The following is an 18,419-nucleotide window of genomic DNA, read 5'->3' as shown; positions in this document are numbered from 1 at the left end:
TAAGAAATCTACTTTTGCATTCCGGGTAAGGCCGGATGGCTCTTTTTTTGAGAAGTAATTGACGTCGATTAACGATAAAAATCGTACAATTTAGTAGCTATCTAGAATTTTAAATTTCCCCCTTTTTTTTTTTGTAACTCAGTGCGCTTGGGAATGTATTGTAGACTATTCACAGACTGTGATCAGTACCTATTTCATTCAAACTGTTCTGAAAAGAATGAATGTGAATGTTTTCGGGGTTATCATGCAATAAACAATGAAAAGTGTGTGGCAGGGTTTAACGTAGCATGCCGTAATGGAGAACGATGTGCACCCAAAAACTCTATTTGTGTCAACTTCAAATGTCAATGTGAACCTAGATACGTTTATCGTGAATCTAAATGTGTGCCAAGTATGTTCTCATTTGTATTTCAATAAACGCATAGTGAGTCCTTTTTCAAACTGTACATAATTTATTTTTTTCGGTAGAATTTTTGGAAATGCCCTGTGAAACGGAGAGAGATTGTCAGGAAATTAAATTTTCAACATGTTCGAATGATAAAATTTGTGTTTGTAAATCGAATTACGGGGGACCTGATTTATTAACTTGCTCACCACTTATAGGGGGTAACTGTTCAAAAAATGATGATTGTGTCGCTCAAAATTCTTATTGTTTTATTAATAAATGCCGATGCATAGCCAATCATTTTGCTTATTCAAATGATCTATGTACACCACGTAAGTATGCTAATTATAAATAAAAATGCATTGCCGAATCACGTATAGATATTTATATATATTAGGGTGGCGCAAAAAAACCGACTATTTTTTTTTTCTAGTCTTTTATGAAAATTTGTTGGTTTACGTTGTTTTAAGAAGCCTCTCCAAAAATCAGCTCGATAAAAAATTTTTAAGAGATCGCTCACGAATTTTGAAAATATCAAAAATGATCAAAATTTGAATTTTGATTCCAAAATTTTTTCTTCCTCGTGGCAGCAATAGTTTATATCTGTAAAATCATGACTATGCCGAAAATTTGAGCTTAAAATTCAAATTTTTTAACCTCGCTCAAGCATTTGGAATATTAACTGATAATATTTAACGAATACTTCGAATTGGTCTTTGTATTTTTTTATAACTCAAGTATTGTTTTTTCATTAAAATATAACATTTTCATAACAGAAAATATACCGGACAGTCATGAACAATAAAATTTGCCAAGTTTTGAATAAGCCAAGAAACTTAAAAATAGAATTAAAAATAAAAAAGTATGTAAATAACTTATTATTTCTATTTCTCGGGCTATATTTTTATTCATTATCATGCAAATTGATGGTGGAAAAATCGAGAAGCTTTATTCTTAATATTCAAAGGTGGTTCAAAAACGTCTAAAAGACAGTACTCGGAAACGTTCAAAATTCTTGAGCGAGGTTTAAATATTTAAATTTTGGGCTTAAATTTGCAGCGACGTCATGATTTCACAAATATAAACTATTGCTACTAAAAAAGAAAAAAATTTTAAATAAGAATTCAAATTTCGAACAATTTTAATATTTTCAAAATTCGTGAGCGACCTCTAAAAAATTTTTTATCGAGATGAATTTTTAGAGAGGCTTCTTAAAACATCGTAAACCAACAAATTTTCATAAGAGACTCAAAAAAAAAATATAGTCGGTTTTTTTGCGCTACCTTTATATATATATATATATACATATTTACTTTCAAGTGTTACTAAATAAAATATGCCAGATTTCTAACGATTGTGAACACATTCCGAACTCGTTCTGTTCGAGGCAAAAAAAGTGTCATTGTAAAGACAATCATATTGCAATAAATGGCACAAAATGTTTGCAGTATCTAGGTCAAGTTTGTACAAAGAATGAATCGTGTACCACGACGAATTCCATTTGTATTAATAATGAATGTCAATGCAGACCAAATTTCATCAAACATTTAAATGCTGAATGTATACCAGGTAAGTACAAGATTAAAATAAAAAATGTTCGAATATATACTGTAAATCGAAGTGTTTAAACTTTAAACACCTAAGTGTGTTGTTGACATTTGAATGGATTGTAGTCACTTCATACACACTTGCAAACGTTTAGAATGTGATTACAATGTGTTTAAATGGCAATATTACAATTAGGGGTTTTACTTTAAAACACTTCGATTTACAGAGTAAACATCTGTGCTCATGCTCATGTACGTTTATGTCATAAGAAGTTATTTATTCAAAGATATATTTTCTTGCCAGTACGATTTAATCAATCGTGTAATGGAAATTCTGATTGCCCACGCATGGGACAAGAGTGTTCTAATCAAATATGTGTTTGTAAAGATAATCATATTGCATTGACGGGCACAAAATGCGCACCAGTTTTAGATGGTCATTGTTCGAAAAATAAAGATTGCTACGTCAAAAAATCAATTTGTGTTGAAAATAAATGTCGATGTGATTTCAATCACAAGCCGAATTCAAATTATGAATGTGAAGCCAGTGAGTATAAAATGAGATGATTCTTTGCAAATAATTAATTGTATTTTCCGTTATGATGGTCATTTGAAACTTTATTTAGCTTCATTGGGAAAAGTGTGTTTAACCGACACGGATTGTCGAAACATAAAAAATTCAAAATGTTCAGCAAGAAATGTATGTGCTTGTGAAATAAATTATGTAGCGTTCGATAATTTGTTTTGTGTATCGTCTTTAAATGGATTTTGTTCAGATGATAAAGACTGTTGTTCCGATACGTTTCGTTGTTTTAATAATCAGTGTCAATGCAAAACTAATTACACAGCAGTGTCTGTTGATAGATGTATTGAAAGTAAGTACAACTATATCAATCCCAATTGGAAAAAATTATAAAGTTCATTAGAAAAGCCGGTAGTCAAATTCATTTATTTATTAATCGGTTGTTACAGCTCATTTGCTTCGTTCTTGTACTACTGTTTTGGAATGCAGTGATTCATGGCATTCAATCTGTTTACCCGAAGGAAAATGTGTTTGTGCGTTGAATAATGTAGCACTCAGACCATCAACATGCCTGCCAACTTTAAACGGGTATTGTTGGCAAGATGATCAATGCATGGCTGAGAATTCTGCTTGCATTGATTTCAGGTGTCAATGCAAACCAAATTTCATCGCTGTCGCGAATAATCTATGCGTATTAATTAACTGAACTACAATTTGAATAGGAATGGGCCTAAAATACTATTTTCAGACCTTGCTTTTTTAGAGTAGGTGTTCGTACCATTGACAATAAGCATCCATTGTATTACTTATTAAAAATAACAATTTGATTAGATAGATTGTTTTTATAGACGTTAGAAGTGGCAATTTTATTGCCTAATATAGATTATTTAATTTACTGACATTTAAAAACACTATTAATGTTAAAAAAAAAACCCATCATTATTTCTAATTTTGTACATTACACAAATACTCACTTGTTATATCATTTTTGTTAGTACTCTGTTACAAACTGAAAAGTATTAATTTCAGATTTATTGAAAATCGAATATTTTTGAACTTTTTTAAAGTTGGATTTTTAAGTACTAAATATTTTAATTTTATCATTGCTTGATGACATATAAAAATAATCAAACGTTTGATTAGAGACAGTAATTAATTATCAATCAAGCGTTGGCTTCACGGCCGAAATCAGTCATTAGAAACAACGTTTTTTTCTCGTTAACAATAATAAATTATTTGATAATTGACAGCTTTGTTTTTTTTTTTTTAACTGAAGAAAATTCATCTATAATGTTAACAAAACATTTTTTCCACACTTTGCGTGGAACCTTAGTTGCATTAACAATTTGCATCACCCAGGTTGAGGAAAGCAATCAAATAACGACTAACCAGTGTGTCAAACGCAATGAAATAGTAACTATCGATACATCATTGATTATTATAACTTAATTGTTAAATTAACATTAATTTAACGTCAATTCAATATGATAACATTATTTAGTGCTATCCTCATCATCCTCGAGTATGCTGTGATGATAAATCAATATGTAAACCGAAGAAACAAGGGAATGACTTCATTTGCACGAAAGAAGGTAACTAATTACTGATGTATGCATACATTTGATGTAAGTATTCGATATATTTACGTATAGTATCATTGATATTGACACGGGATTACTGCGAATTTAAGTATTTAACTTAGTGCTTTAAACTAAAACACATTAGTGCTTTACGCAACTTGAGCGTTTAGAAATAAAAATGTATATGCGTTTAAATAATTATATAAATCATTACACGTGTTTTCAAGATTCACGGGAAACATTTAGGTCTTTTATCCAAAAACATTTTGTCTGTTTACAAATAAAAATGCGTCGATCCAGTTCGTTGTAAAACGCTTACTGTTAAAATATAAGCGATGAGGAGAGCAGCCATATAGAGTGGAAAGTATGCTAGGTTCAAATCCTCTGATGGTGGACTCGAATTTTCTATTTATTTCAACTTCTCGCTAATAAGAACGATTATTTTCAACAATTTTCGGTAGTTATTGTTTTCACCCTGATTTTCGAAAATCGAATTTTTATCAGATGTCATCGTTTTGAGGTCCTAGGAAGTTATCCTGACTATTTTCAGAATGATGTCCGAGTGTCTGTATGTGCGTGATCCGTCTATGACTTTTTAACTAATGAACCGATTTGAATGGTTCTTAAGGCAATCGAAAGAGTTTGTTGGCCATCAACTTTATTGAAAATTTCAGATCATTTGATCAAGTAGACTCGACAATATTTGCGAATAGAAAAAAAAAACATTTTTTTTTAAGTTTTTTATCGATTTCTCAGGAATAAGTCGCACGATCGAGTTCAAAAAAATCTTATCAGCTTTAGAACTTTATAAAACGCTTCGATTGCTGTCACAGCTGTTTCAATAGGCTAATTTGTTCGAAAGATATTGCAAAAGAAAGAAATGATAATAAACGGTTTTTTTCGATTATCTTTGAAATGACTCATCTTTCCGATTGAAACAGATGAGGCGGCAATCGGCGCGTTTTAATGAGCTCTAGAGCTGATAAAATTTTGTAAATGATATGTTTAGTCGTTTCGACGATATTTGCAAAAAAACCGTTTTCTACTGTTTCCTTCATCGATGATATCTTTCAAACGGATTTTCCGATTGAGACGTTCTTTTAGTAATTCAATACTAATCTAAGCTTATATAGTAGGATAAGATTTTTTATCGGTTGAGACCATCGATATTAAGGCATAAGTTCATTACGCTTATGATTGTAATAATGCCGAAAACACTGACTAAGACCACTAATCACACTAACGACACTAAATCGTCTAATGACACTAAATAATTTATACTAGACCATTAGTTTTTTATTGTTATTCTCTAAGAGTATCCTATAGTCTTTGACCGTAAGGGTGTGGAGCTCAAAAGACAATTATTATCTCACTAAGAATATACTTCGCAAACTAATGAACCGTTTTACACGTTCGGCGGTAATCAAAAGAATTTGTTGAGACTTAATAAGATATAAAGAATATTTTTCTTATTGTCATTCCAGATCAATTAGGTTCATCTTGTACAATTGATTCTGATTGTGCCGGAGTTAAATTTGCCGAATGTTCGGCATCTAAAATTTGTATCTGCTCATCAAATACAATGCGTGTGAATTGGACAACCTGTGTACCAATTTTGGATACACACTGCCAGAACAATGAAGACTGCAAAGTTGATAATTCTGAGTGTTTTGATAACCAGTGTAAATGCAAACTTATGTTTAAAACTATTCGTAATACTGAATGCAAGCGAGGTAAGTTTTGATTCATCTTATCAAGAATAGAAACATAAAACCCGTAAGAAAATGATAATTAATATTTTATACCGAAAATGATCTGCCCGAGAAAAACAATTCTGCCCATCAGTTGACCTTGTGGGCCAGCCCTAAAACATCCCGCTGTTTTCAAGCTCCTTGAATTCGAAATCATTGTTATGAATACATATTCAAACTTTTTGAACTCGAAAATACTTTTGTATGGCATTGTTTTCAAAAAAAAAAAAACCGTTTTTAAGCATATCTTTCTACCAGGATATCTCACAAACGGTTTAACCGATTTCAAAAGTTGAGGCGTCAATCGGCGCATTTTATTAAGTTCTAGATCTCCTTAGATTTTGAAATTATTTGGTTAAATTGTTTCAAAGCTATTTGCAATTATAAATATTCTGACAATTTGATGTTCTCGAAAATTTCACAAAAAATTAAACAAGTTTTTTTTGCAGCTTAGTCCTCTAATAACTTGTAAACAATAGGGCATAACATATCTTGGAAATCTATATATTGTAGCTTATCAAATAAGTGTTAATTAGGGGACAGGGGGGGAGCGCAAAATGAGCTCCCAAAATTTAAGGTGCCCATTTTGTCCCGAAATCATTCGAGGCACTCAGATTTTTAAAGCCTTCACCTTCCCCTATTAGGGGAGAGTAGTGCAAAATGGATCCGTGGGCGCAAAATGTGCTGACATTTACATTATGTATTAGCGCTCATTCCTTAAGGGCCTACTTACCCCCCCCCCCTCCTTTCCCTTATACTAATGTAGCGTATTGTCAATTCAGTAGTTTATTTGTTATGAAGCTTGACAAATTTTAATATTTAAATAAGAAATCTACTTTTGCATTCCGGGTAAGGCCGGATGGCTCTTTTTTTGAGAAGTAATTGACGTCGATTAACGATAAAAATCGTACAATTTAGTAGCTATCTAGAATTTTAAATTTCCCCCTTTTTTTTTTTTTTGTAACTCAGTGCGCTTGGGAATGTATTGTAGACTATTCACAGACTGTGATCAGTACCTATTTCATTCAAACTGTTCTGAAAAGAATGAATGTGAATGTTTTCGGGGTTATCATGCAATAAACAATGAAAAGTGTGTGGCAGGGTTTAACGTAGCATGCCGTAATGGAGAACGATGTGCACCCAAAAACTCTATTTGTGTCAACTACAAATGTCAATGTGAACCTAGATACGTTTATCGTGAATCTAAATGTGTGCCAAGTATGTTCTCATTTGTATTTCAATAAACGCATAGTGAGTCCTTTTTCAAACTGTACATATTTATTTTTTTCGGTAGAATTTTTGGAAATGCCCTGTGAAACGGAGAGAGATTGTCAGGAAATTAAATTTTCAACATGTTCGAATGATAAAATTTGTGTTTGTAAATCGAATTACGGGGGACCGGATTTATTAACGTGCTCACCACTTATAGGGGGTAACTGTTCAAAAAATGATGATTGTGTCGCTCAAAATTCTTATTGTTTTATTAATAGATGCCGATGCATAGCCAATCATTTTGCTTATTCAAATGATCTATGTACACCACGTAAGTATGCTAATTATAAATAAAAAAACCATTGCCGAATCACGTATAGATATTTATATATATTAGGGTGGCGCAAAAAAACCGACTATTTTTTTTTTTCGAGTCTCTTATGAAAATTTTTTGGTTTACGTTGTTTTAAGAAGCCTCTCCAAAAATCAGCTCGATAAAAAATTTTTAAGAGATCGCTCACGAATTTTGAAAATATCAAAAATGATCAAAATTTGAATTTTTATTCCAAAATTTTTTCTTCCTCGTGGCAGCAATAGTTTATATCTGTAAAATCATGACTATGCCGAAAATTTGAGCTTAAAATTCAAATTTTTTAACCTCGCTCAAGCATTTGGAATATTAACTGATAATATTTAACGAATACTTTGAATTGGTCTTTGTATTTTTTTATAACTCAAGTATTGTTTTTTCATTAAAATATAACATTTTCATAACAGAAAATATACCGGACAGTCATGAACAATAAAATTTGCCAAGTTTTGAATAAGCCAAGAAATTTAAAAATAGAATTAAAAATAAAAAAGTATGTAAATTACTTATTATTTCTATTTCTCGGGCTATATTTTTATTCATTATCATGCAAATTGATGGTGGAAAAATCGAGAAGCTTTATTCTTAATATTCAAAGGTGGTTCAAAAACGTCTAAAAGACAGTACTCGGAAACGTTCAAAATTCTTGAGCGAGGTTTAAATATTTAAATTTTGGGCTTAAATTTGCAGCGACGTCATGATTTCACAAATATAAACTATTGCTACTAAAAAAGAAAAAAATTTTAAATAAGAATTCAAATTTCGAACAATTTTAATATTTTCAAAATTCGTGAGCGACCTCTAAAAAATTTTTTATCGAGATGAATTTTTAGAAAGGCTTCTTAAAACATCGTAAACCAACAAATTTTCATAAGAGACTCGAAAAAAAAAATATAGTCGGTTTTTTTGCGCCACCTTCATATATATATATATATATATATATATATATATATATATATATATATATATTTACTTTCAAGTGTTACTAAATAAAATATGCCAGATTTCTAACGATTGTGAACACATTCCGAACTCGTTCTGTTCGAGGCAAAAAAAGTGTCATTGTAAAGACAATCATATTGCAATAAATGGCACAAAATGTTTGCAGTATCTAGGTCAAGTTTGTACAAAGAATGAATCGTGTACCACGACGAATTCCATTTGTATTAATAATGAATGTCAATGCAGACCAAATTTCATCAAACATTTAAATGCTGAATGTATACCAGGTAAGTACAAGATTAAAATAAAAAATGTTCGAATATATACTGTAAATCGAAGTGTTTAAACTTTAAACACCTAAGTGTGTTGTTGACATTTGAATGGATTGTAGTCACTTCATACACACTTGCAAACGTTTAGAATGTGATTACAATGTGTTTAAATGGCAATATTACAATTAGGGGTTTTACTTTAAAACACTTCGATTTACAGAGTAAACATCTGTGCTCATGCTCATGTACGTTTATGTCATAAGAAGTTATTTATTCAAAGATATATTTTCTTGCCAGTACGATTTAATCAATCGTGTAATGGAAATTCTGATTGCCCACGCATGGGACAAGAGTGTTCTAATCAAATATGTGTTTGTAAAGATAATCATATTGCATTGACGGGCACAAAATGCGCACCAGTTTTAGATGGTCATTGTTCGAAAAATAAAGATTGCTACGTCAAAAAATCAATTTGTGTTGAAAATAAATGTCGATGTGATTTCAATCACAAGCCGAATTCAAATTATGAATGTGAAGCCAGTGAGTATAAAATGAGATGATTCTTTGCAAATAATTAATTGTATTTTCCGTTATGATGGTCATTTGAAACTTTATTTAGCTTCATTGGGAAAAGTGTGTTTAACCGACACGGATTGTCGAAACATAAAAAATTCAAAATGTTCAGCAAGAAATGTATGTGCTTGTGAAATAAATTATGTAGCGTTCGATAATTTGTTTTGTGTATCGTCTTTAAATGGATTTTGTTCAGATGATAAAGACTGTTGTTCCGATACGTTTCGTTGTTTTAATAATCAGTGTCAATGCAAAACTAATTACACAGCAGTGTCTGTTGATAGATGTATTGAAAGTAAGTACAACTATATCAATCCCAATTGGAAAAAATTATAAAGTTCATTAGAAAAGCCGGTAGTCAAATTCATTTATTTATTAATCGGTTGTTACAGCTCATTTGCTTCGTTCTTGTACTACTGTTTTGGAATGCAGTGATTCATGGCATTCAATCTGTTTACCCGAAGGAAAATGTGTTTGTGCGTTGAATAATGTAGCACTCAGACCATCAACATGCCTGCCAACTTTAAACGGGTATTGTTGGCAAGATGATCAATGCATGGCTGAGAATTCTGCTTGCATTGATTTCAGGTGTCAATGCAAACCAAATTTCATCGCTGTCGCGAATAATCTATGCGTATTAATTAACTGAACTACAATTTGAATAGGAATGGGCCTAAAATACTATTTTCAGACCTTGCTTTTTTAGAGTAGGTGTTCGTACCATTGACAATAAGCATCCATTGTATTACTTATTAAAAATAACAATTTGATTAGATAGATTGTTTTTATAGACGTTAGAAGTGGCAATTTTATTGCCTAATATAGATTATTTAATTTACTGACATTTAAAAACACTATTAATGTTAAAAAAAAAACCCATCATTATTTCTAATTTTGTACATTACACAAATACTCACTTGTTATATCATTTTTGTTAGTACTCTGTTACAAACTGAAAAGTATTAATTTCAGATTTATTGAAAATCGAATATTTTTGAACTTTTTTAAAGTTGGATTTTTAAGTACTAAATATTTTAATTTTATCATTGCTTGATGACATATAAAAATAATCAAACGTTTGATTAGAGACAGTAATTAATTATCAATCAAGCGTTGGCTTCACGGCCGAAATCAGTCATTAGAAACAACGTTTTTTTCTCGTTAACAATAATAAATTATTTGATAATTGACAGCTTTGTTTTTTTTTTTTTAACTGAAGAAAATTCATCTATAATGTTAACAAAACATTTTTTCCACACTTTGCGTGGAACCTTAGTTGCATTAACAATTTGCATCACCCAGGTTGAGGAAAGCAATCAAATAACGACTAACCAGTGTGTCAAACGCAATGAAATAGTAACTATCGATACATCATTGATTATTATAACTTAATTGTTAAATTAACATTAATTTAACGTCAATTCAATATGATAACATTATTTAGTGCTATCCTCATCATCCTCGAGTATGCTGTGATGATAAATCAATATGTAAACCGAAGAAACAAGGGAATGACTTCATTTGCACGAAAGAAGGTAACTAATTACTGATGTATGCATACATTTGATGTAAGTATTCGATATATTTACGTATAGTATCATTGATATTGACACGGGATTACTGCGAATTTAAGTATTTAACTTAGTGCTTTAAACTAAAACACATTAGTGCTTTACGCAACTTGAGCGTTTAGAAATAAAAATGTATATGCGTTTAAATAATTATATAAATCATTACACGTGTTTTCAAGATTCACGGGAAACATTTAGGTCTTTTATCCAAAAACATTTTGTCTGTTTACAAATAAAAATGCGTCGATCCAGTTCGTTGTAAAACGCTTACTGTTAAAATATAAGCGATGAGGAGAGCAGCCATATAGAGTGGAAAGTATGCTAGGTTCAAATCCTCTGATGGTGGACTCGAATTTTCTATTTATTTCAACTTCTCGCTAATAAGAACGATTATTTTCAACAATTTTCGGTAGTTATTGTTTTCACCCTGATTTTCGAAAATCGAATTTTTATCAGATGTCATCGTTTTGAGGTCCTAGGAAGTTATCCTGACTATTTTCAGAATGATGTCCGAGTGTCTGTATGTGCGTGATCCGTCTATGACTTTTTAACTAATGAACCGATTTGAATGGTTCTTAAGGCAATCGAAAGAGTTTGTTGGCCATCAACTTTATTGAAAATTTCAGATCATTTGATCAAGTAGACTCGACAATATTTGCGAATAGAAAAAAAAAACATTTTTTTTTAAGTTTTTTATCGATTTCTCAGGAATAAGTCGCACGATCGAGTTCAAAAAAATCTTATCAGCTTTAGAACTTTATAAAACGCTTCGATTGCTGTCACAGCTGTTTCAATAGGCTAATTTGTTCGAAAGATATTGCAAAAGAAAGAAATGATAATAAACGGTTTTTTTCGATTATCTTTGAAATGACTCATCTTTCCGATTGAAACAGATGAGGCGGCAATCGGCGCGTTTTAATGAGCTCTAGAGCTGATAAAATTTTGTAAATGATATGTTTAGTCGTTTCGACGATATTTGCAAAAAAACCGTTTTCTACTGTTTCCTTCATCGATGATATCTTTCAAACGGATTTTCCGATTGAGACGTTCTTTTAGTAATTCAATACTAATCTAAGCTTATATAGTAGGATAAGATTTTTTATCGGTTGAGACCATCGATATTAAGGCATAAGTTCATTACGCTTATGATTGTAATAATGCCGAAAACACTGACTAAGACCACTAATCACACTAACGACACTAAATCGTCTAATGACACTAAATAATTTATACTAGACCATTAGTTTTTTATTGTTATTCTCTAAGAGTATCCTATAGTCTTTGACCGTAAGGGTGTGGAGCTCAAAAGACAATTATTATCTCACTAAGAATATACTTCGCAAACTAATGAACCGTTTTACACGTTCGGCGGTAATCAAAAGAATTTGTTGAGACTTAATAAGATATAAAGAATATTTTTCTTATTGTCATTCCAGATCAATTAGGTTCATCTTGTACAATTGATTCTGATTGTGCCGGAGTTAAATTTGCCGAATGTTCGGCATCTAAAATTTGTATCTGCTCATCAAATACAATGCGTGTGAATTGGACAACCTGTGTACCAATTTTGGATACACACTGCCAGAACAATGAAGACTGCAAAGTTGATAATTCTGAGTGTTTTGATAACCAGTGTAAATGCAAACTTATGTTTAAAACTATTCGTAATACTGAATGCAAGCGAGGTAAGTTTTGATTCATCTTATCAAGAATAGAAACATAAAACCCGTAAGAAAATGATAATTAATATTTTATACCGAAAATGATCTGCCCGAGAAAAACAATTCTGCCCATCAGTTGACCTTGTGGGCCAGCGCCAAAACATCCCACTGTTTTCAATCTCCTTGAATTCAAAATCATTGTTATGAACACATATTCGAGCTTTTTGAGCTCGAAAATACTTTTGTATGGCATTGTTTTCAAAAAAAAAAAACCGTTTTTAAGCATATCTTTCTACCAGGATATCTCACAAACGGTTTAACCGATTTCGAAAGTTGAGGCGTCAATCGGCGCATGTTATTAAGTTCTAGATCTCCTTAGATTTTGGAGTTGTTTGGTTAGATTGTTTCAAAGTTATTTGCAAATATAAATATTCTAACAATTTGATGATCTCGAAAATTTCACAAAAAATTAAACAAGTTTTTTGCAGCTTAGTCCTCTAATAACTTGTGAACAATAGGGCATAACATATCTTGGAAATCTATATATTGTAGCTTATCAAATAAGTGTTAATTAGGGGACAGGGGGGGAGCGCAAAATGAGCCCCCAAAATTTAAGGTACCCAGTTTGCCCCGAAATCATTCGAGGCACTCAACATTTTAAAGCCTCCACCTTCCCCTATTAGGGGAGAGTAGGGCAAAATGGATCCCTGGGCGCAAAATGTGCTGACATTTACATTACGTATTAGCGCTCATTCCTTAAAGGCCTACTTACCCCCCCCCCCTCCTTTCCCTTACACTAATGTAGCGTATTGTCAATTCAGTAGTTTATTTGTTATGAAGCTTGACAAATTTTAATATTCAAATAAGAAATCTACTTTAGCATTCCGGGTAAGGCCGGATGGCTCTTTTTTTGAGAAGTAATTGACGTCGATTAACGATAAAAATCGTACAATTTAGTAGCTATCTAGAATTTTAAATTTCCCCCTTTTTTTTTTTTTTTTGTAACTCAGTGCGCTTGGGAATGTATTGTAGACTATTCACAGACTGTGATCAGTACCTATTTCATTCAAACTGTTCTGAAAAGAATGAATGTGAATGTTTTCGGGGTTATCATGCAATAAACAATGAAAAGTGTGTGGCAGGGTTTAACGTAGCATGCCGTAATGGAGAACGATGTGCACCCAAAAACTCTATTTGTGTCAACTTCAAATGTCAATGTGAACCTAGATACGTTTATCGTGAATCTAAATGTGTGCCAAGTATGTTCTCATTTATATTTCAATAAACGCATAGTGAGTCCTTTTTCAAACTGTACATATTTATTTTTTTCGGTAGAATTTTTGGAAATGCCCTGTGAAACGGAGAGAGATTGTCAGGAAATTAAATTTTCAACATGTTCAGATGATAAAATTTGTGTTTGTAAATTGAATTACGGGGGACCTGATTTAGTAACTTGCTCACCACTTGTAGGGGGTAACTGTTCAAAAAATGATGATTGTGTCGCTCAAAATTCTTATTGTTTTTTTAATAAATGCCGATGCATAGCCAATTATTTTGCTTATTCAAATGATATCTGTACACCGGGTAAGAATGCTGATAGTAGATAAAAATGATTTGCCGACTTACTCTTATATATATATCTATATCTGTTTTTTTTTTTAATTTCAAGTGTTACTAAATAAAATATGCCAGATTCCTAATGATTGTGAACACATTCCGAACTCGTTCTGTTCTTGGCAAAAAAAGTGTCATTGTAAAGTAAATTATATTGCAATAAACGGCACGAAATGTTTGCAGCGTCTAGGTCAATTTTGTACAAAGAGTGAATCGTGTTCTACTGAGAATTCTATTTGTATTAATAATGAATGTCAATGCACACGAAATTTTATCAATCATTTGAATGCTGAATGTATACCAAGTAAATAGTAGATTATGATGAAAACATAATTAAAGTTACAAGAATTTATTATTTTGTTGGGCTCTTTAATTTGCTTACAGCAAGATTTACTCGATCGTGTAATGTAATTGCTGATTGCCTAGGCACAGGACAAGAGTGTTATAATCAGAGATGTGTTTGTAAAGATAATCATATTGCATTGACGAGCACAAAATGCGTGCCAGTTCTAGAGGGTTATTGTTCAAATAATAATGATTGCTATATCGAAAATTCAATTTGTGTTGAAAATAAATGCCAATGTGATTTCGATCACTTATCAAACTCTAAATATCTATGTGAAGCCAGTAAGTATAGAATTAGTTACTGATCAATATCATACATCCTGAGGAACATTAATTTCCAATGAAAACTATGAAAGTTATCAAATACCGACCCAATACCGGAACGCTGAAATAGCATTGTCCTAATACAGGAATTCGGTTGTCCTAATACCGGAAAAGTAAATAAATCGAGTTTCCGTCCAGCATTAATGTCAAAAAGATGACATGTTATCTAAAAAATGTTACCTTTAAGAGCTCAAAAAAATGTAATCGTTTTGATAACTTTATGTTGATGTCATTTAAAAGAAATCTGAAAGTTAGCAAAATCATAACTATTTATGATGTCTCTAGAACATCAAAAAATTAACTTTCTTATGAGACATAACCTCAACTTTCGTCAGCTAATGTCATTGTAACCTATAAGTACCAATGATTACAAATATTATTTATTGATTCTGCTCTAAAGTAATTACATATAATTAGTTATTATAAATACAATAAAAAGATGTCAAAAAAAAAATTTTTTTTAAATTCGTGTAAAGGTCAAAAAAATAAACGAATATGTTGTTTTTTAAATAAATTACATAATTTTGAAAATTCATCTAGTGATGAAAGTAAAACAGTAGAAAATAATTCATGGTTTGTGAGTTATAATATATCTTGTAATGAATCGGATAATGTTGATAATGAAAGAAATATTAATGCAGACAATAAAATTAATTGCAAAATATTTAATGACAATGAAATAAGTCATTACAGTTCTGACAATGAAACTAATGGCAATTCTGACTCACGTATATTATCGATCTGTAATTAATTAAAAAATAATGCTTTGGTAGCTATCAATGAAACTAGTCTATCATCGAAACTAACTCAGTGAGTGACTGATTTCAATAAATCACGTGAAGCAGCGAATAAACTAAAAATATTAAAAACATCAAATCCAGAAGAAATCACTAATCTACTTCTTGATTCTCCAGTAATCATTATATATAATAAAACTAAGTTGATAAAATGTGCGTGCCGATAAAACTTAAAAAGGAGTCCCAGCACGATAAAGGGACTTATATAGTGTGATAGCCCTTTATTCCCCCTCGAACAAGAAAGTTCCCGTTTTAACCTAAAGGATGTGTCTTTAAAGATATAAGGGCTTTTCTAACCCTTCAACTTGGAAAGTAAGTGTAGTGGCGCCATCTGTTGTCGAGTAGTTGAACTTCATTCATTGTCCAAAGTGGCGCCATCTGTTGTCGAATAGTTGAATTTCTTTCATTGTACACAAAAGGACTTAAAAGAACGATTATTTGGGGCGCGAAATTTAAAATTCCAATTTCAATAAAGTCTTAAATTACATTTGTTACTATAATAAAGTTATTAAATTTTGTGTATTTATGCAACAGTAGCTAACTTATATGATGGAGTTAAAGCGACATCATTCTATAATATAAAAATATTCTACAGATAAGATTAAAAAGATGAAAAATTAATTTTAAGTGATATTCGACATTCAAATATTTTAGAACTTATCAAATCGTTTTCGAAATTTTTAGAACAGTCCAGAAAATTACATACATTAATAAGTACACTACCAAAAAAAAACCCAGCGAAGCGGGTGTTCGCATCTAGTAATTAGTATTTCACTTGATTTAGCCAGTCAATAAACCTCACCATTAATGTCTATCGATACCATTAATATGATTGGCGGTTTCGGTTCTAGGCACGGGTTCATTTTGGTGTACCAGTAGACCAACAGTAAAATTAATATAATAATACTATTTTTTTCATATTTTTAATATGTTTTCTTGAATTTCATGTCATTTTAGATGCATATACAAAAAAAAAATTATTGATAAGTAATTCTATACATTTTCTATAAGCTTAAGACCATTGACTGCTTTCTTAGCAAAACCATTAAGAGACATGAAAAAGTCATGAATCTGAGACTATTGCTCTAATTAACATTTTTTTTCATATTTTATATATTTTCTAAAATCTCTTTTATATCTTATTTTTTAACTGAAAGATTAAGGTTTCAAATAAAGAAAGTTTTATTTAGTTTCATCGCGTACGAGTTGAAATATAATATAATGATTATCAAATCGTTCCGGTATTGGGTCTTGTTCCGGTATTGGGACATTTACCTATTACCTCCTAATTTTCTATAATGTAGCAATAAAATATTGATAGTCTTTCACTTTGTGATACTCATTTCATACTTTATTCAGCTTTGCCGGGAAGAAAGTGTTCAACGGACACGGATTGTCAACAAATCAAAAATACAAGATGTTCAGCAGGAAATACATGTGTTTGTGATATGAATTATTTTGCGTTTGGTAAACTTAGTTGTCTATCAACTTTAAGTGGATTCTGTTTGAATGATAACAACTGCTATTCTGATTCATTTTACTGTTCTGATAATCAATGTCAATGTAAAAGTAATTACACAGCAGTATCTGTTGATAGATGTGTTGAAAGTAAGTACAATTTTATTGATGCCAATTTGAAAAATTATGAAGTTCATCAGGATATCGGGTGATTAAATTCATTTATTCATTAACTGGTCGTTACAGCACACTTGCTTAGCTCGTGTACTGATGTTTCGGAATGCAGTGATTCATGGCATTCAATTTGTTCACCCGAAGGAAAATGTGCTTGCGCGTTGAATAATATAGCACTCAGACCATCAACATGCCTGCCAATTTTAAACGGATATTGCTGGAAAGATGATCAATGCATGGCTGAGAATTCTGTTTGCGTTGATTTTCAGTGTCAATGCAAACCAAACTTCATTGCCATTGCCAATAATCTATGCATATCAATTAATAAAAAAAAATCTAAACAAAGGTGGTTCCTATAAACCAGTTGAAGAGATATCTATTAAATTAGTTCATAGTCTAAGCCTTTTGAGAATCTCTAAAACTTTATCCTTACTTTAAAAAATTATTCAAATGTTAGATCATTCTGTGAGAGTTGAGAACTCTCTATAACTTAAAAAATTCATTTTTTATAAAAATAGAAAATATAAATGTTTAAATATCTCAATATGTGCGCATCCCTATTACTCAAATGTCACCATAAAAATGTCATGTATTTTTTCTTGATTTCGTTTTGAATTAAAAAGAAAAAAATAATTTTAAGTGTTTATAGTAAATAATATTTACATACGTACGTACATACTTACATACACTCGGACATCATCTTGAATTTAGTCAGAATAGCTTCCTAGAACCTCAAAACTTCGACAATCTGTTAGAATTTCGATTTTCACAAATCGAGGTGAAACCAATGACTTCTCGAATTTTTGAAAATTTCCAATTTTCTTAGCGGGAAGTTAAAAATGGATTTTTCGAAATTTCTAGACCACCGGGTCCCCTTCAATCAAATTAAATTTTACGACCCTGCAGACTTACACCATCTTTGCTTACAGTGACCTAATAGTAGTTCATCTATCGAGTGCGATCGTGTTTAAGACGCGAGTGTGAAGATTGGTGCCCGAGCCGAAGGCGAGGGTACCAATACACGAGCGTCTTAGACTCGATTGCACTCGATAAATACATTAGTTCTTGTGACACATATTTGAAATTTACTACATTTAGTGCCTATAAATGGCAGGCTATAAATCCGCGTTTATTTATTTGGTAAGATTGTTTTAAGTATTTGTTGAAAATTAGAGAGAAGTCGGTAAGTGGACAAATTTAAATGATGATAAACTTTGTCACCAGATGGCTCGTTAAGTTACTTCGATATTTTTTAGTCGTTTGCTATCGCACATGTAACCAAAAAGTATTTTTTGATCCGATGATGACGTCACTTTTAGA

General features: G+C 31.3%; 3 protein-coding genes across 4 annotated transcripts; all 3 read left to right on the top strand.

The window, feature by feature from the left end:
- The first annotated feature begins 146 nt into the window (after nt 1-146).
- LOC128668637 (prion-like-(Q/N-rich) domain-bearing protein 25) lies at nt 147-3,377 on the top strand. Its single transcript, XM_053741983.1, has 6 exons — nt 147-391; nt 469-717; nt 1,706-1,954; nt 2,237-2,479; nt 2,559-2,807; nt 2,905-3,377. The coding sequence occupies exons 1-6, from the start codon at nt 154-156 to the stop codon at nt 3,159-3,161; spliced, it is 1,485 nt and encodes a 494-aa protein (XP_053597958.1). The 5' UTR covers nt 147-153; the 3' UTR covers nt 3,162-3,377.
- A 10-nt stretch (nt 3,378-3,387) lies between these two features.
- LOC106693126 (prion-like-(Q/N-rich) domain-bearing protein 25) lies at nt 3,388-10,020 on the top strand. The gene is made up of 9 exons (XM_014442234.2): nt 3,388-3,868; nt 3,957-4,047; nt 5,520-5,768; nt 6,756-7,004; nt 7,081-7,329; nt 8,349-8,597; nt 8,880-9,122; nt 9,202-9,450; nt 9,548-10,020. Exons 1-9 carry the CDS (start codon nt 3,746-3,748, stop codon nt 9,802-9,804), a joined length of 1,959 nt encoding a protein of 652 aa, XP_014297720.2. The 5' UTR covers nt 3,388-3,745; the 3' UTR covers nt 9,805-10,020.
- Nucleotides 10,021-10,030: 10 nt separating this feature from the next.
- On the top strand, nt 10,031-17,476 carry LOC106693121 (neurogenic locus notch homolog protein 1-like). Of its 2 annotated transcripts, none has more exons than XM_053741982.1 (9): nt 10,031-10,511; nt 10,600-10,690; nt 12,163-12,411; nt 13,530-13,646; nt 13,723-13,971; nt 14,057-14,305; nt 14,386-14,628; nt 16,827-17,075; nt 17,172-17,476. In XM_053741982.1, the coding sequence occupies exons 1-9, from the start codon at nt 10,389-10,391 to the stop codon at nt 17,456-17,458; spliced, it is 1,857 nt and encodes a 618-aa protein (XP_053597957.1). In that variant the 5' UTR covers nt 10,031-10,388; the 3' UTR covers nt 17,459-17,476. The 2 variants fall into 2 exon arrangements, with proteins under 2 accessions (XP_053597957.1, XP_053597956.1); XM_053741981.1 differs by having other exon boundaries at nt 13,398-13,646.
- Nucleotides 17,477-18,419: the final 943 nt, after the last annotated feature.

The sequence above is a fragment of the Microplitis demolitor genome, chromosome 9 (assembly GCF_026212275.2).
Source record: "Microplitis demolitor isolate Queensland-Clemson2020A chromosome 9, iyMicDemo2.1a, whole genome shotgun sequence".
In the NCBI taxonomy this organism is placed as follows: domain Eukaryota; kingdom Metazoa; phylum Arthropoda; class Insecta; order Hymenoptera; family Braconidae; genus Microplitis; species Microplitis demolitor.
Note: the sequence above shows the minus strand (reverse complement) of the source record. Positions and strands in the feature narration are given on the sequence as shown.